General features: G+C 35.8%; 1 protein-coding gene across 3 annotated transcripts in view; it reads right to left on the bottom strand.

Moving 5' to 3' along the window:
* Positions 1 to 20,139, bottom strand: part of VPS13A (vacuolar protein sorting 13 homolog A) — a 277,384-nt gene that overhangs the window by 209,965 nt on the left and 47,280 nt on the right. For all 3 annotated transcript variants that reach the window (XM_040257403.1, XM_040257484.1, XM_040257562.1), the window contains exons 8-17: positions 19,990 to 20,049; positions 19,702 to 19,782; positions 16,335 to 16,392; positions 10,919 to 11,046; positions 10,632 to 10,738; positions 8,948 to 9,119; positions 8,390 to 8,452; positions 7,051 to 7,180; positions 5,701 to 5,795; positions 5,201 to 5,343 (exon numbers count right to left, since the gene is read on the bottom strand). In XM_040257403.1, the coding sequence (XP_040113337.1) occupies positions 5,201 to 5,343; positions 5,701 to 5,795; positions 7,051 to 7,180; positions 8,390 to 8,452; positions 8,948 to 9,119; positions 10,632 to 10,738; positions 10,919 to 11,046; positions 16,335 to 16,392; positions 19,702 to 19,782; positions 19,990 to 20,049 (1,037 nt within the window). The remainder of the gene's footprint in view (positions 1 to 5,200; positions 5,344 to 5,700; positions 5,796 to 7,050; positions 7,181 to 8,389; positions 8,453 to 8,947; positions 9,120 to 10,631; positions 10,739 to 10,918; positions 11,047 to 16,334; positions 16,393 to 19,701; positions 19,783 to 19,989; positions 20,050 to 20,139) is intronic.

Genomic DNA, 20,139 nt, shown 5'->3' with positions numbered 1-20,139 from the left:
CAAGATACACCCAAACAGAACTATACCAAGACGTATTATAATAAAAATGGCAAAGTTAAAGAGAGGATTCTAAAAGTAGCAAGAGAAAAACAAAAAATTAACTACAAGGGAATCCCCGTAAGACTATCAGCTGATTTTTCTACAGAAATGTTGTTGGCCAGAAGGGAATGGCAAGATACATTCAAAATCCCAAAAGGGAAAAATATGCAACCTAGAATACTCTGACCAGCAAGGTTAGAATAAGAGAGAAAAAGAATTTCTCACATAAGCAAAACATAAAGAGAATACAATACTAAACCTACCTTAAAAGAAACATGGAAAATCTTTTCTAAATAAGAATGTAGGGGAAAGAGAAAATCACAACTGTAAAGTAAATCACTTAAATAAGCTAGCGCATTTTTTATGTAAAAAAAAACAAAACAAAACAATTTCATGAAAACAATGATAACGCCAATGGAACAGTAAAAGGATAAGCATAAAGATGTTTTTTTAAAAAAAAGGAAATCAGAAACATAAAATGTGGGGAAGAAGAGCAAGAAAAGGTAGATTCTTCTTTTTTCTTTTTTTAGAATGTGTTTTAACATATATGACTATCAGTCTAAAGCAAGTAGATATAAGAAACAGTTAACATACTTGAAAAACAAGGCAATCTCAAATCAAATGCACCCAAAAGATGGACTAAAACCAAAAATAAGAAAACATAAACACAAAAGGAAATCATCAAACCACAAAAGAGAAAAATGGGAGGATTCCCTGGTGGGCCAATTGCTAGAACTGTGCACTCTCCAGTACTGCCAAGGACTGGGGTTTGATCTGTGGTGAGGGACCTAAGATCCCATAGGTCACCTGGTGTGGCCAAAAGAAGAAGAAATATAGCATCAACAGGAAACAAGGTTTCAGTTCAGTTGCTCAGTCATGTCCAACTCTTTGTGACCCCATTAACTGCAGCACACCAGGCCTCCCTGTCCATCATCAACTCCCAGAGTCCACCCAAACCCATGTCCATAGAGTCAGTGATGCCATCCAACCATCTCATCCTCTGTTGTCCCCTTCTCCTCCTGCCCTCAATCTTTCCCAGCATCAGGGTCTTTTCCAATGAGTCAACTCTTTACAGGAGGTGGCCAAAATACTGGAGTTTCAGCTTAGCATCAGTCCTTCCAATGAACACCCAGGACTAGGCTCCTTTAGGATGGACTGGTTGGATCTCCTTGCAGTCCAAGGGACTTTCAGGAGTCTTCTCCAACACCATAGTTCAAACGCATCAATTCTTCAGGGCTCAGCTTTCTTTATAGCCCAACTCTCACATTCATACATGGCCACTGGAAAAACCACAGCCTTGAGTAGAGGGACCTCTGTTGACAAAAGAATGTCTCTGCTTTTTAATATGCTGTCTAGGTTGGTCCTAACTTTCCTTCCAAGGAGTAAGCATCTTTTTTTCATGGCTACAATCACCATCTGCAGTGATTTTGGAGCCCAAAAAATAAAGTCAGCCACTGTTTCCCATCTATCTCCCATGAAGTGATGGGATCAGATGCCATGATCTTCGTTTTCTGAATGTTGAACTTTAAGCCAACTTGTTCACTCTCCTCTTTCACTTTCATCAAGAGGCTTTTTAGTTCCTCTACACTTTCTGCCATAAGGGTGGTGTCATCTGCATATCTGAGATTATTGAGATTTCTCCCAGCAATATTGATTCCAGCTTGTGTTTCTTCCAGTCCAGCGTTTCTCATGATGTACTCTGCATATAAGTTAAATAAGCAGGGTGACAATGTACAGCCTTGACGTACTCCTTTTCCTATTTGGAACCAGTCTGTTGTTCATGTCCAGTTCTAACTGTTGCTTCCTGACCTGCATATAGGTTTCTCAAGAGGCAGGTCAGGTGGTCTGGTATTCCCATCTCTTGAAGAATTTTCCACAGTTTATTGTGATCCACACAGTATGACATAAATACATGTCTATCAATAATTACCTTAAACGTCAATGGCCTAAATGCTCCAACAAAAGAGTGGCAGACTGAATAAAATAAACATCCTACAATATGCTACCTCCAAGAGACCCACCTTAGGGCAAAAGACCCACACAGATCAAAAGTGAAAGGATGGAAAAGATATTCCATGCAAATGAAAATGACAAGAAAGTCGGGGTCACAATACTTCTATTAGACAAAATAAACTTTAAAACAAATGCTATAGAAGGATACTAAAATGATAAAAGCATCAATAGAAGATGATTTTACACTCATCAACATACATGCACCTAATATAGGAGCACCCAAACACATAAATACTAACAGACATAAAGGGAGAAATTGATGGGAATACAGTGATAGTAGGAGATTTTAACACCCCACTCACATTAATGAAAAGATCTTTGAGACAGGAAATCAATAAGGCAATAGAGATCTTAAATGATAGAACAGTTAGATTTTTAATTGATATTTTCAGGACTTTACATCCAAAGACACATTTTTTTCAAGTGCACGTGGAAGATTCTCTAGAACTGACCACATACTAGGGTACAAAATAAGATTCAACAAATTTAAGAGTAAAGAAATTATCTCAAGTAACTATTCTGACCAAAAGGAAAAAAAGGAACATCTTTGGCAAGTGGTATTGGGAAAGTTGGACGGTGGCATGTAAATCAATGAAGTTAGAACATACTCTCACACCATGCACAAAAATAAACTCAAAGTGACTTAGACTTAAACATAAGATATGAGACCATTACAGCTAGAAGAGATATAGGCAAAACATTCTCTTATATAAAACATACCAATGTTTTCTTAGGTCAATCTCCCAAGGCAATACAAATAAAAGTAAAATACACAAATGGGACCTAATCAAATTTAGAAGCTTTTGTACAGCAAAGGAAACCATAAAAGAGCAAGAAGATAACTAGGACTGGGAGAAAACATTTGCAAAGATGTGAATGACAAGGGCTTCATTTCCAAACTATACAACAGCTAACACAACTCAATAATACCAAGAGCATAAAAATCCAATCAAAAAATAGGCAGAAGATCTAAATAGACATTTCTCCAAAAACAGACATACAGATGACCAACAGCACGTGAAGTGATGTGTAACAACACTAATTATTAGAGAAACACAAATCCAAACTACAATAAGGTACCACCTCACACTGGTCACAGTGGCCACCACTGAAAATCTACAAATAACAAATGCTGAAAAGTATGTGGAGAAAACAGAGTCCTCCTGCAGTGTTGGTGGGAATGTAGATTGGTACAGTCACTATGGAAAACAATATGGAGATTCCTCAAAAAACTAAAAGTGGAGTTGCCATATGATCCTGCAATCCCACTCCTGGGCATACATCCAGAAAAAGCTGTAACTTGAAAAGATACACATACCTCAGTGTTCAATACACTGCCTACAACAGCCAAGACATGGGAACAATCTATCAAACAGGTGACTGGATAAAGAAGATGTGGTACATATATACGATGGAATATGATGGAATACTACTCAGACATAAAAAACAGACAATGTCATATGCCATATGTCAACATGGATGGACCTAAAGATTATCATGCTAAATGAGGTAATTCAGGAAAAGACAAGTACCATATGATATCACACAGGTGGAATCTAAAATATGACACAGACGAACTTGTCTACGAAATAGAAATAGACTCAAACTTGCAGTTGTTGAGGGGGAGAGGTGGGTTGGGAGTTTAGGATTAGTAGATGCGAACTATTACATAGAGAGTGGATAAAAAAAAGAGGACCCTACTGTATGGCACAGGTAACTATATACAGTATACCATGACAAACCACAGTAGAAAAGAATATGAAAAAGAAAAAAAATATATATATATATATGTAGTTGGTGATGGGCAGGGAGGCCTGGTGTGCTGCGATTCATGGGGACGCAAAGAGTCAGACATGACTGAGCGACTGAACTGAACTGATAGCTGAGTCACTTTGCCGTACAGCAGAAATGAACACAACATTGTAAATCAACTATACTTCAATGTACGTTTTTTAAAAAATAAAAGAGAAAAAATGGGCAAAAGAATTTAATAGTTCTAAAAATAACTATACAGAAACAGCCAATACACATGAAAAGATGCTTAACATCATTAGGCATCAGGGAAGTGCAAGTCAAAAGTGGTACAGTGAGATACCACTTTACATTCATTAGGATGGCTAAAATCAATCATCAGAAAGGACAGAGAAGTATGGGAAAGGATGTAGATAAGTGGAAACCTCACACAATGCTGGTAGGAATATAAAATGATGCGGTTGCTTTGGAAAACAGTCTGGCAGTTCATCAAAATGTTAAGTACAGTTACCACTGGAGGCAACAATTCCACTTCTGGGTAAATACCCAAGAAAATTTGAAAACTGTCCTTATAAAATATTGCTCATTAATATTCACAGCAGCATTATTCATAACAGCCAAAAGTGGATACAAACCAAATATCCATCATCTGATGAACAGGCAAACAAAATGTGGTATATTCATATAATGAAATATTAGGCAATAAAAGAGTGAAGTACCAATTCATGCTATACCATGGATGAACCTTGAAAATATCATGCTAAGTAAAAGAAGCTTGACAGAAAAGACCATGTATTATATGATTCAATTAATATGAAATACCCTAAACAAACAAATTCTTAGAAACAGAAAGTAAATTAGCTTTTACCAATTTTACACTGGAAAGAAGGAGCAATGGGGAATGACTGCTAATGGGGATTAGCATTTCCTTTTTGGGGTGTTAAAATGTTCTGAAATTAGATTGTACAATGCTGAATAAACCAATGTGAATTTTGTATACACTACAGTGTGACAAAAAGTAAATTATACAATTTAATGGATGAATTGTATGGTACATGAATTATAACTCAATAAAGCAATTTTAAAACAGGAGGTAAAATAAAGACATTCCCAGATAAAAACAAAATTGGTAATGCTATTTCTTCTTGAATAGTGTGATTGCTGACATTTTTGTATTATTCTTTATTGTCCTTCATGTTTCCTCTGCGTAAGTTTTCTATTAAAGATGTGCTATTTTAATAATCACAAAATATATACATTAATGAAAAACACCAAGTTCCTAAAAATACAAATAAATTAAACCAAAGTATTCTTTAAAAAATACCATATGACTCTAATCTACATTTCAACCTTACAACAAATTTTTTTCTTATAGATAAGAGAAAATAATACTTACTTAACTGCTTGTGCTCCTGGTCTTTGCACAATCAAAGTAGTAAATTCTTCCACTACAATATCTAGCAATTCAGGTTTTTGTTGTTGTTCTCTTAGAATGATAGACATACTTTTCAAGTGAACAAAAAACTTCATTGCTTCAAACTAGAATATAAAGAGAAAGAAAATGAAAAAAAATTATATATCTATAATACTCCTATTTATACAATTTATTCTTTCCAAAAATCAGAAAAATACATCAAAAACAACCTTTACATATTTAAGGATCACCACATAATACTAAAACTAAACATAAACTAAAATTAAACATAACATAAAAATTTTTTAAAAGCCATGTAACACTAAAAATTTTATTCCTACTGTGGAAAGTCAAATAAATGCAATATTTACAGACTCAAAGTAAGATCACAGAACAAGTCAGTAACATGTATTTCTCAAAGGATTAAAATTAGGCGAATCTATCAATAAATACTCAGGTATAAGGCAACAAAACATTTTTACTGTTTTTGGCAAGGTTGGATCAACTGCTGTTTCACTATAGCCAATTGCTTCATACAGCAAACGTTTTTCTTTAGGTGTCAATATTTCTTCAAGACCTACAAATCATAAAGAATGTTTTATGTTATTAACTGGTAACAAGATAAAACCAAATCCATATTTAGCTGCTTTTAATAATGTAAATTTTACTCTTTTTTATAATACCTTTAAGAAATTATATTCACAAATGCCAAGATGGCACTGGCAATTTTAGGTTTATTTTTTAAAACTATAAATTACTAAATACATTAATTTAGCAATATAAATTTCTAAATGTTTGTATTAAGCACAAAAGATAGCTACCCATATTAGGTACTTAATGGCATTATGCTAGTCAACGTAAGTAGCATACAAAATACAAAGTATTAATATCATGCCTACCCATTTTAAAGTCGGTAAAATTGAATTTTAGAGAGCTTAAATTTGCCAGGGTCATACTGCTAATAAATGATATATCCAGGATATAAACCTAAGCCCCTAAGCCTCCAAAGTTATGATGTTAAGTATTTGGTTGGGAAGTAAAAATCTTTCCAAGAAATAATTTCAATGAAAATTTACAGTGGTTTATACTCTTTTGACCTGGAGAAGGCAATGGCACCCCACTCCAGTACTCTTGCCTGGAAAATCCCATGGATGGAGCAGCCTGGAGGGCTACAGTCCATGGGATCGCTAAGAGTCTAACACAACTGAGCGACTTCACTTTCACTTTTCACTTTTATGCATTGGAGAAGGAAATGGCAACCCACTCCAGTGTTCTTGCCTGGAGAATCCCAGGGATGAGGGAGCCTGGTGGGCTGCCATCTATGGGGTCGCACAGAGTCAGACACGACTGAAGCGACTTAGCAGCAGCAGCATACTCTTTTGAAACTTTTATTTATAACTGTGCTATATACAGTTACTAAGTCTTCTAGACATAATGCTTTTCTGAAAGTATTAGTAAGATATTAAAATTTTTTTTATTTTTATTTGACATACATTTAAAATTTTATTAGTAATTTTACTTATAGTAAGAATTACTTATCATATGTATATATACTTTCAATGTCTACTTAATGAAAGAGAACACTTGGCTCCTCCCTCCATGGGATTCTCCCTCCATGGGATTCTCCCTCCATGGGATTCTCCAGGCAAGAGTACTGGAGTGGTTTGCTATTTCCTTCTCCAGGGGATCTTCCGGACCCAGGGATCAAACTTGTGTCTCCTGCATTCCACGCAAACGCTTTAACCTCTGAGCTACCAGGGAAGCCCTGATGGTTAGCTCCACTACCACAGCTTGATGATTAACTGCACTACTATAAAAAGAAATGAACGTACTTCCAGGTTTAACATCTAGTTGTTGTTTACTATGTGATTCTGACCAATTCCACATCCAGCTAAACCATCCTTTATTACCCTCTGACTCTTCTGCTCCTTCTCTGAAAATCCTGTATCCAGCTTTCTTTACCTAAAATAAATAAATTTTCAAATAAATGACAAATTATCCTTTATTTAGCAATTCAAAGAAACAGGGTATTTCCAAAACTTATCTGCTTTAGTGGATAAGTATAAACAACAATCATACTGACAATAAAATATAGTAACTGTAACATTGGCCAAATATCAAAATTTAGAATTATCTGGTACTTAGCACATGGTCTTACAAGCAATAATAATGGCGGAGGCAGGGATTGGCTTTTCACCTCTAAGCCCAATCACTGAGAAAGAATTTTTTCCCCCACTGAAACTGTCTTGAATAGATGTGGCAAATAGATGGTTTAAATAGATGTGGCAAAAGAATACATCAAATTTTCTTGTAATATGGTGTTTTTATTCAGACACTAAGTCATGTACGACTCTGTGACCCCATGGACTGCAGCATGCCAGCCTTCCCTATCTGTCCTTCACTACATCCTGGAGTTTGCTCAAATTCTTGTTCACTGAGTCAGTGATGCCATCCAAACATCTCATCCTTTGTCGGCCCCCTTCTCCTCCAGCTCTCAGTCTTTCCCAGCATCAATCAGGGTGTTTTCCAATGAGTTGGCTCTCCGCATCAGGCGGCCAAAGTATTGGAGTTTTAGCATCAGTCCTTCCAATGAATATTCAGGGTTGATTTCCTTTAGGATTGACTGGTTTAAGCTCCTTGCTCTCCAAGGGACTCTTTCAAGAGTCTTTTCCAGCACCACATTGCGAAAGCATCAGCTCTCACATCCATACATGACTACTGGGAAAACCATAGCTCTGACTATATGAACCTTTGTCAGCAGAGCTTAATGTTTCTGGTTTTTAACACGCTATCTAGGTTTGTCATAGCTTTTCTTCCAAAGTGCAAGTGTCTTTTAATTTTGTAGCTGCAGTCACCATCATTGGTGATTTTGGAGCCAAAGAAAATAAAATCTGCCACAGTTTCCACTTTTTCCCTGTCTATTTGCCATGAAGTGATGGGACTGGATGCCATGGTTTTAGTCTTTTGAATGCTGAGTTTCATGCCAGCTTTTTCACTCTCTTTCACCCTCATCAAGTTCTTTAGTTCCCCTTCACTTTCTGCCATTATTCTTATAATACAAATAAGCAAATTTGAACCTCTTTTAGGAAATAGTATAACATAGCACAATACCAATAAATTCTATATAAACTATAGATTTATTTTACTAATTGAAAGACAATCTGGAATTACCTCAACTTCGGCCTGTTGTCTTACTATAGTTATATTAAATACATCCAAAGTCTTTTCCAACTCCTAAAAATATAAATAAAATGTGTTTACATAACTTTATATAGACAATTTTCATATATGCTCTATCAAACTGCTGCACTAAAGAAAATATAGGAAATGAAAACAAGTCATCCATCAAAATGATATTTCTCTTAAATTCTGAGAAGCAATGCTTGTGTATGTCAGCTTGGAAATTTGGCTTTGAAACCAACACAGAGAAGACTGGAATCAATGTAGCAAATACTTTCTAGGATTCTGAAGTTTATAAATGTCATAATAATGTGAGGCTTAAGTTACTATTTTCATAAACCCAAATCTCTCCAGATTGAGAAGAATCTCAAATTCCAAATGATCATCAGAGTTTCTATCATCCAACTGAAGTTAAGGAGTATGAAAAAGTCTAAGTAAGAGAGAGAGAATGACCAATCAAAATTAGAACAAATAAGTAGGAAGTGTTAATTACTAAAGACTGAGGACTTAAGTATTACAAAATATTCAATAAATTTTTATAACACTAACCTCCAAAGAGTTGAGAAGTTCACCAGATGGCTTCTTACTTGTTAGCTTTTTTTTATACAGTTCTTTATATTGCTTCATTTTTTGCCTATGTTCTCTAATATGCTTCCAGGACCACATCCGTAAGTGGGGGCGAATGTTTACTTCAAGAATGCCACAAATAGCATAAGCCCACCTAGTTAAAAAATAAAAACAAAAACTCTCCCCTTAAAAACACCCTCAAACCAACAGTATGAAATATAATTGACATCACTTCTGTTCTAACAACATACATAATACAGAGACTGTGAAAATATTATCTAGCACTTGCTTCTTACCAACCCTATTAGCAATTAAGAATACAATATTTATTCTTACCTTTTTCCTAAATGAAAATAAGCAAAATTACAGAATTTTGTTATAACACAGTTCTACCAAAAAACTATTAAAGTATTAATTGGCAACTAGCCCTTTAGCCACCTGAATAGTAATTAAAATAGTCAATTGAAAAATTAACTGCAACTTTGAAAAACTAGGTTAAGACCTTAATATCTAAAAAAATAAGACTACTTCTGAATTTTAAAAAAGGGTTGCACTTTACAGACTCCCATAACTTTTTCAGATTTATAACAGGTAGAGTGCTCTGATACCAAAGTCTGAAAACTAAAAAAAGACACAGTTGAAAAAGAAACTGGGATATGTTTTTTTAGTAATTCCAAAAATACCGTAAATGTATAGAATGCTAGTATTTCCAGTTGTAAATTCATTATAAAGAATCCTTTATAATAATAAAGGATTAATAATAATTAAGTCAATTTTACTAGTGTAATAAGCAAAAGCCACTAAAGTGTATCAGACCAAGTATCATAATATAGCTTGTATTAGCCTTTAAAGAGAGTATCTTAAAATTCTTAAAAAGTCAAGAAATTCACTTTTATGCTGTCATTTTTTTAATACAACTGGAGACATGATAATGCCACAGACATTAGTATCTGCAAAAATTCCCTGGGTAATAAATAAGGAGCTAAAAAAAATTTCACTGAGCAATTCCACTTCTGGGTATTTATGTGAAGAAAATGAAAACACTAACTCAAAAAGATATACGCAACCGCATGTTCACTGCAGCACTGTTTCCAACAGCCAAGATATGGAAACAACCAACTGTCCATAGATGGACGGAAGGATAAAGTATACACATACAAACACATACACACACAAATGTTATTTAGCCATAAAAATGGAAATAAAATCTTGGCATCTGTTACAACATGAATGAACAATGATGGGCATTATGCTAAGCGAAATAAGTGAGAGAAAGATAAATACTGTAGCTTTCACTTATATAAAGTTTTTTTTTTTTTTTTTTTTTAATGAGCTCATAGATACAGAGAATAGACTGGTGAGAGACAAAAGGAGTGGGTGGGGGATGGGCAAAATGGGTGAAGCGGGTCCAAAAAACTTCCAGTTATAATAAGTTATGGGCAAATAATGTACAGAATGTTGACTACAGCTAATAATACTGTATGGCATATTTGAAAGTTGCTAAGAGAGCAGATATTAAAAGTTCTTATAACAAGAAAAATAGTTTTGCTAACTATGTGTGGTATTGGACGTTAATGACTTATTGTGGTGATCCTTTCTCAGTATGTACAAATATCCAATCATTATGGCGACTATACTTCAATTTTAAAAATTTAAAGCATATTACCATTCTTTGGCATGGTAACGAAGAGGTACATCAGGTTTGAATTTCCTGTATGGTAGATTTTGCGTCATCATATCAACCGATTCAAGAAGTTCCATAAAACTAAAATACTGAAGAATGAAAAAATTAAATCTTTAAGATTTTTTTTAATTGTCAAAGATAAAAATTAAATTACTAACTTATTTAAGGTAATGTTTATTATATACCATTATGAATCTTAACATTTAAATCTTAGCTCTGCTTTTATCAAACTATAACCTACAATTTAAAATTTCATTTAAAAAAATCACCTGTGGTTTATTAAGTTCAATTGTTATGTCATGTAACTCAACATCCAGGTCTATTTTGGGGGCAGAAAAGTCAAAATCCGATCTGCGATTCATCTGAAGTTTGGCATTAGCAGATATGGGGCGAAATACTGAAAAATAACACAAATTTAAAAAAATTATATTGAGTTCTTTTTCCAAGTCGCAAAGTGCTAGAGGAATCAAGCTGAAAATGCTCATTTTCATTTCTTCTATACCCTTTCCAGTTTCCAGATTTCCATACTGCTGTAACTTGATCAGATGAATTATCACTTAGTCTTGAGGTGTCTTTTACCTTTATCTATAACCCATATTGCTTTTTACAAGTACAACTGCTTTTTGCAAGCTAACTGAACTCACCCTCAAAATAAATAAATAAATAAATAAATAACCCTAAGAAGCAGGAACACACTCTAAAAGGCAAAATAGTCCAACAAGACAGTTTTAATGAAAGTATAATTTCAAGGAATGAATGCATATTAGAAATGCTAAGGGGAAAAATATTTTATTTAACCATTGCCTTTCATTGCTGCTGCTAAGTTGCTTCAGTCATGTCCAACTCTATGCGACCTCATAGATGGCAGCCCACCAGGCTCCCCCATCCCTGGGATTCTCCAGGCAAGAACACTGGAGTGGGTTGCCATTTCCTTCTCCAATGCATGAAAGTGAAAAGTGAAAGGGAAGTCGCTCAGCCGTGTCCGACTCCTAGCGACCCCATGGACTGCAGCCCACCAGGCTCCTCCATCCATGGGATTTTCCAGGAAATAGTACTGGAGTGGGGTGTCATCGCCTTCTCTGACTTTCATTATGTAACTGTAATTCCTGGATTTCAGGTCAGTGTCTCTGTATCCATCTGTTCCCCACTTTTAACTTGAAAAATGAGAAGAGAGAAGATGAGAGTTTGTCCAAGATAACCTTCTTGGCTCAATCCATAATTTAAGATTTCTCTTAATCCTTTACATTTAGCACCAAAAAGTATAAGAATAATGCAGAGGGACACTAGTAATAGCAGAATCTAGAAAAAGATCAACTACTAAATTATAAGTATTCCTCTTGTTTTAACCATCCCTAAAGCACAGCACTGAATTCAAAAACACTTTTAATTAGAATTGAACAAAAAGATATTTATCAATAGGAGACCAGTTAAATTTGCTATGGTACATCTATAAAACTGGTGGCTCAGATGGTAAAGACTCTACTGTAATGCAGGATCCCTGGGTTGGGAAGATCCCCTGGAGAAGGAAGTGGCAACCCACTCCAGTACTCTTGCCTGGAAAATTCCACGGACTGAGGAGCCTGCTAGGCTACAGTCCATGGGGCCGCAAAGAGTCAGACACAACTGAGTGACTTCATTTTCACATCTTTACAACAGAATACTATACAGTTACAAATAAGAAAAATTTGCATGTACCTAAGTAGAAGGATATTAAAAGAGAAAGCTTAAAAAAGTATATGTTAAAGCAACAGTATCAGTATTTGAAAAGTAAAATTATTCTTCTCCCCCAGCTTTAATTTTTGTTACATAGAAAACTATACTACCCACTAATACCGTCTCTGGTTGTAATAATCCATCCCTAGGCTACACTCTCTCCCATCTCTCCCAGACTGGCTCCTGACAACTGGAATTTCTGAATGATTTCAATATACAAGTGATTGTTCCAGTACCACAGTCTCTCAGTTCCTTAAATTCTTTTGCACTCACCTCACCCACTAGACTTAATCATTCCAGTATCCTCAACCTCTCAATAAATTCAGTTTCAAACATACAACTCTACTAACACTACCTCTAGGAATCCAATACCAAACCTTCAAGTCTTAAGGGAACTACCATTCATTGTGTGACTGGGAACAAAAACAAAATCAAAGTGACTGGTCTCACATTAATGTTATAAATCTCAAGTAGACACTTAATGTGGCTGACTGATCACACAACATTCTTTCAGTCCAAGGATATGCCAAATCCATACCACAACCTGTTTTGTATAGCAAGTAAGCTAAAAATAATTTTTATACTTTTAAAGTATTGTTTAAAAGAAACAGAAAAACATGTGACAGACTATATATTCTTGACCTGTAAAATGTATGTCTACTACATGGCCCTTTGCAAAAAGAAAGTTAGCCAACCCCTACTCTGGCCCGGTGGTTCTCAAACTGTAGCATTCCTCAGAATCACCAGGACAGCTTGCTGAAGACAGATTGCTGAGCCTCACTCTCAGAGGCTCTGATTAAACATGTCTGGGATGGGCCCAAGAATTTATATTTCTAACATGGTTCCAAGTGATACTAATGCTGCTAATCTGAACCACACTTTGCTAACACTGCTCTCACCAGCATTCTCTCACTCTCCTACATGGAGATCTCATAGTCCCTCCTCCCTCCAAAAACCTCTAATGCCTTAATTTTTTTAAAAAAAGAAAGAGTTCAGAAGAAAAAATGAATCCCATTAACTCCAATCACCATATTTATTTGTTCACCCAACATCAGGATTTCTCTCTTATAACTGAAATCTATCGTATAAACAAACTGACCATGCTCCTCTCTGTGGCAAACCACAATTCTACCTTCTTTCACCCGCATCACACATAAATAATCACACTTCACTCTCTTACTTTCCATGTTCTAAGATCATCCCAATCTTAGCCTATTAGCAAGCTATTAACAAGCTACTATCTATCTTTCCCATTATATAAAAAACAAAACAAAAAAACGAAAGAATCTTTCATTCATCCTTTCCCCTCCAGTGTGTCAGTTATAAATTTATTGCTATAACCTCCAGATTACCCTTCCCTACCGTCTCTGAACCCTAGACTTCCAGGCTCATTCTTTAGAGTTCACTTTACTTTTTGTCAGCCAATCCTTTAAATATTTTTTTCTTTACCAGTCAGCATAACATTAATGCTTGTCAGTAGAGGACCAAGATAATCACGATGGTGTGATCACTCACCTAGAGCCAGACATCCTGGAATGTGAAGTCAAGTAGGCTTAGAAAGCATCACTATGAACAAAGCTAGTAGAGGTGATGGAATTCCAGTTGAGCTATTTCAAATCCTGGAAGATGATGCTGTGAAAGTGCTGCACTCAATATGCCAGCAAATTTGGAAAATTCAGCAGTGGCCACAGGACTGGAAAAGGTCCGTTTTCATTCCAATCCCAAAGAAAGGCAACGCCAAAGAATGTTCAAACTACCATACAATTGCACTCATCTCATACACTAGTAAAGTAATGCTCAAAATTCTTCAAGCCAGGCTGCAGCAATACGTGAACCATGAACTTCCAGATGTTCAAGCTGGTTTTAGAAAAGGCAGAGGAATCAGAGATCAAATTGCCAACATCCGCTGGATCATGGAAAAAGCAAGAGAGTTCCAGAAAAACATCTACTTCTGCTTTATTGACTACGCCAAAGCCTTTGACTGTGTGGATCACAATAAACTGTGGAAAATTCTTCAAGAGATGGGAATACCAGGCCACCTAACCTGCCTCTTGAGAAACCTATATGCAGGTCAGGAAGCAACAGTTAGAACTGGACATGGAACAACAGACTGGTTCCAAACGGGAAAAGGAGTACGTCAAGGCTGTATATTGTCACTCTGCTTATTTAACTTACATGCAGAATACATCATGAGAAATGCTGGGCTGGAAGAAGCACAAGCTGGAATCAAGATTGCCAGGAGAAATATCAATAACCTCAGACATGCAGATGACACCACCCTTATGGCAGAAAGTGAAGAGGAACTAAAAAGCCTCTTGATGAAAGTGAAAGAGGAGAGTGAAAAAGTTGGCTTAAAGCTCAACATTCAGAAAACAAAGATCATGGCATCTGGTCCCATCACTTCATGGCAAATAGATGGGGAAACAGTAGAAACAGTGTCAAACTTTATTTTGGGGGGCTCCAAAACCACTGTAGATGGTGACTGCAGCCATGAAGTTAAAAGACACTTACTCCTTGGAAGAAAAGTTATGACCAACCTAGATAGCATATTCAAAAGCACTTTGTCAACAAAGTGTCCATCTAGTCAAGGCTATGGTTTTCCCAGTGGTCATGTATGGATGTGAGAGTTGAACTGGGAAGAAAGCTGAGCACTGAAGAATTAACGCTTTTGAACTGTGGTATTGGAGAAGACTCTTGAGAGTTCCTTGGACTGCAAGGAGATCCAACCAATCCATTCAAAAGGAGACCAGTCCTGGGTGTTCATTGGAAGGACTGATGCTGAGACTGAAACTCCAATACTTTGGCCACCTCATGCGAAGAGCTGACTCACTGGAAAAGACTCTAATGCTGGGAGGGATTGGTGTTAGGAGGAGAAGGGGACAACAGAGGATGAGATGGCTGGATGGCATCACCAACTTCATGGACATGAGTCTGGGTGAACTCTAGGAGTTGGCGATGGAGAGGGAGGCCTGGCATGCTGTGATTCATGGGGTCGCAAAGAGTCAGACATGACTGAGCCACTGAAATGAACTGAGAGGACATGGGAGAGATACTGCACGGGGGGAGGAGTTATACTTTGTGGTACTACTGTGCTCATTCAGCAGACTCTTGCTGTGCCATGGTTCTCCAATACACAGCTCTTAAAGATAATGGCTTCTCCAGAGTCCAGGTCCTGCAGCACAACAGATATCTTCAGCACTAGACTCCTGCAACACACAGCACCACCCAAGAGCCAGCAAATTCTCTCAACACATTGCTCAGGAGGTTTTAGAGTGGAGTGCCTTCTGGAGACAACTCTCCACAAGACTTCCTAGTGGGTCAATTTCCCAAAAGTTCCTTCAGGGTAATTTACAAGTTTTACCAATAGGGCATCAGGGACTTTCCCGCCAGTCAGTGACGCACAGCGATCCCCTCTCCAACAAGTTCTAGATCTCAGTGTTGAAGGAGACAGACGCACTTCTTCGGCCACTCCACCTAAGTCTTAGGGTAAAGGCTGTTTCTTCTAGCTATTGGGATGGCCAAAAAGTTCACTCAGATCTTTCCATAAGATGCTACAGAAAAATTCAAACGAATGTTTTGGCCAACCCTATACTATTCTTGCATTCCTACGTTCTCTTTACACTTTGTTAGCCAATCCCTTGTTCCTCTAATCCCCTCTTATATTTAGTAATTCTTCATAAACACTTTCCCATCTCAAATTACTACGTGCTTCCTGTCTCTTCAACAGACTCTGAATGAAACAGCCAGAAATGACAGTAGGGTAAAGGAGAAATAAGTCAAAATTAAACTGATAGATTTGAGAATCATCAACACACGTGATACAGCAAAGTATTTTGCTTTTGTGTATATATTAGAAATACATTTAAGTTTATGAGAAAATTAACATGAAATACCACAGTGACATCAACAATATTCATTTCAAATTTATACTGATTGCTTTAATTGTACATTTATCTTATGAAATTTACTTACCAAAATCATAACCTTCTGGAACAATATTTTCATCAACAATGCCATTCCTCAGGCTGCTCTATTAAAAGTCAAATTGATATTATTTATATTCATGCTAATAGTAGTATATGCAAAAATGTTTAAAAGCAATTTAAAAAAAATAACTCAAACTTAGAGGAGCATAGCTAAGAAAATATTAAAGTGACTAAACACTATTTCATCAAACTACTATTATGTAAGAAGGCTCTAGAAATTATTAAGATAGGAATGTATTTATATATATTTGTATACAAGCACATACACAAAATTTCATAAAATTCACCATCTCTTTAAGACAAAACAAAGTGGGTACAAAAGTAACATATCTCAATATAATGAAGGTCATAGATGACAAGCCCACAACTATCATCATACTCAAGGGTGAAAAGCTGAAGGTCTCTCTTCTAAGATCAGGAACAAGACAAAGACGCTCACTTTCACCACTTTTATTTGACACAGTATTAGAAGTCCTAGCCAGAGAAATTAGGTAAGAAAAAGAAATAAAGCATGCAAGTTGGAAAGGAAGAAGTAAAACTTTCACTATTTGCAGATGACATAATAATATATAGAAAACCCTGCAGTCTCCACCAAAAACTGCTAAAACTAATAATAAATGAGTTAAAGTTGCAGGATACAAAAATCAATATACAGAAATCTGTGGTATTTCTGTACACTAATAACAAACTATCAGAAAGAAAAAATAACAATTCCATTTACAATTGCATTAAAATGTAAGAATACACTTCACCATGGAGGTAAAAGGCTTGTACCCTGAAAACGATGAGGCACTGAGGAACAAAAATAAAAAGTACACTAACTAATGGAAAGATATTCCATGCTCATGAATTAGAATAAGTAATATTGTTAAAAAATTCATATTACCCAAAGCAATCTACAGATATGTTGCAACCTCCATCAAAATATCAAAGGCATTTCTCACAGAAATAGAAAAAATAATATTAAAATTCGTATGGAACCACAAAAGAACCCAAATAGCCAAAGCAATCCTGAGAAAGAACAAAGTTGGAGTTGTCATCTTCCCTGATATCTAACTATATTACAAAGCTAACAGTATTACTATCTGTCTCACAAACAGACACACAGATCAACAGACTAGAACAGAAAACTCAGAAATCAACCCATGCATATATGGTCCAAAAATCACTGCAGAGAGTGACTGCAGCCATGAAATTAAAAGACGCTTGCTCCTTGGAAGAAAAGTCATGACAAACCTAGACAGCATATTAAAAAGCAGAGACTTCACTTTGCCAACAAAGGTCCATATAATCAAAGCTATGGTTTTCCCAGTTGTACACAATGTACAGTTGTGAGAGGTGGACCATAAGGAAGGCTGAGAGCTAAAGAATTGATGGTTTCTAACTGTGGTGCTGGAAAAGACTCCTCAGTGTCCCTTGGACAGCAAGAAGATCAAACCAGTCAATCCTAAAGGAAATCAGCCCTGAATATTCATTGGAAGGACTGATGCTGAAGTTGAAGCTTCGATACTTTGGTCACCTGATGTGATGAGCTGACTCATTAGAAAAGATCCTGATGCTGGGAAAGATTGAGCGCAGGAGGAGGAGTGAGAAAGGATAAGATGGTTGGATGGCATCACCAATTCAACAGACATGAGTTTGAGCAAAGTCTGCGATATAGTGAAGGGCAAGAAAGCCTGACATGCTGCAGTACATGGGGTTGCAAAGAGTCAGACACAACTTAGCAACTGAACAAGAACATGCATGGTCAGTTATAACTTATGACCAAGGAGTCAAGAACATACAATGGGAAAAGGCCAGTCTCTTCAATAAATGGTTTGAGAAAACTTGGCAGCTATTTGAGAAAGAATGAAATCTGACTACCTTACATGGTAAATGAAAATAACTCAAAATGGATTAACGACTTGAACATAAGGCTTGAAACCATAAAAACGCCAGAAGAAAATGTCAGGTAAGCTCCCTGACATCAGTTTTAGCAATGAGTTTTTAGATTTGACAGCAAAAGCAACAAAAGCAAAAATAAACAAACTGATTACATCAAATTAACAGCTTTTGCACAGCAAAGAAAACTATCAAATACATGAAAAGGGAACCTATGAATGAAAGAAAATATATGAAAATATTATATCTGATAAGGAGCTAATAACTGAAATATATAATGAACCCATATAACTCAAAAGCAAAAGAACTCAAACAACCCAATTAAAAATTTCAAAATAGAAATACAGATGGCTAACAGATACATGGAAAGATGCTCATCATTCCTAATCATTAGAGAAATGTAAACCAAAACCACAATGAAATACCACCTTACGCTTGTTAGAATAGCTATTATCAAAAACCAAAAAAAATCACAAATATTGGTGAAAATGTGGAGAAAAGAAAACCCTTCTGCTCTGTTGGTGGGACGCAAATTGGTAAAGACCCTATGGACAACATGGAAGGACCTCAAACAATTAAAAACAGAACTATCATATATCCCAACAGCTCCACTTCTGAGAAGAAAATAAACATACTAACTTGAAAGCATGTCTGCACTCCATGTTCACTGCAGTATTATTTATAATAGCCAAGATATGGAAACAACATAAATATGCATCAAGAGTGAATGAAGAAAATGTTTTATATACACACACACAGATACACTGTGCCTCAGCTGTAAAAAAAAGAGTGAAATCTTGCCATTGGGACAACACAAATGGACCTTGAGGGCATCATGCTAACTGAAATAGCTCAGAGAGAGAAAAACAAACACTATACTATCTCGCTTTTATGTGGAATTTAGAAGAAAAAAAAATACAGAGAACAGATCAGTGGTTGCAGGAAGTGGTAGAGGGAGGTACTGATAGGATGGGGAAAAAATTGACAAAGGGAGTCAAAAAGTCCAAACTTTCAGTTATAAAATAATTATTTATTAACTCATGGAGATGTAATATACAGCATGGTGACTATCATTAATAATACTGTGTTGCATATTTGAAAGTTGTTACGAGTAAATCTTCCAAGTTCTCATCACAAGAAAAACAACTATATAATTACATATGATGATGGATATTAACTAGACTTATTGTGTTGATCATTTTGCAATATATACAAATATCAAAACATTATGTTGCACACATAACCAACAAATGTTTCATATCATTTATACCAAAAAGATATGTTTATATATGTCTATGTACAAACATATATATTCACCTACTGCTGGAAATGTTAATGGATTTTTGCCTAGGAAAAAAAGGACCACTGACTAACATATTATCTACAGTATGTTAGATAAATGACAAAGAATAAAGCTATGCAAACTATGATACCAAAGATATATATGCAACATACCAAAAAAATTTACTTACCAATGATTCATCATAATTACTAAGATAAAACAGCTGAGACTTCACATTCCAATAGGCAAAAAGGTTATCCAATTGGACTAACTGAAAATAAATCAAATTTATTATAAGCCCCTCATTTTCAATGAAGATTCTTTAGCATATGCTTTTTCAGAAGTCTCAAATAATTGGTCATATCACACTTAAATCAACATAATTCACAAGAATCCTTATCTGTGTGTTATCACTTGTCTTAAAAGTATCTTTTGTCAAGCCCATGGACTGACAAAACTTAATATATGTTTATTATACCTTACGAAATAGTTTCTCAGTTTCATCATGTAAACATGGAATCCAGTATTGATCAGTTGTCTGAAAAGGAAAAAAAGAAGCAGTAAAAACTGTCGCTTGCATGTGAAATGGCAGAGTGAGTGATAAACAGAATCTATCCTGCCCTAGACC

Source organism: Oryx dammah, unplaced genomic scaffold (genome assembly GCF_014754425.2).
Source record: "Oryx dammah isolate SB20612 unplaced genomic scaffold, SCBI_Odam_1.1 HiC_scaffold_1, whole genome shotgun sequence".
Taxonomy (NCBI): Eukaryota; Metazoa; Chordata; class Mammalia; order Artiodactyla; family Bovidae; genus Oryx; species Oryx dammah.
This window is presented reverse-complemented; position numbering and strand designations above follow the sequence as displayed.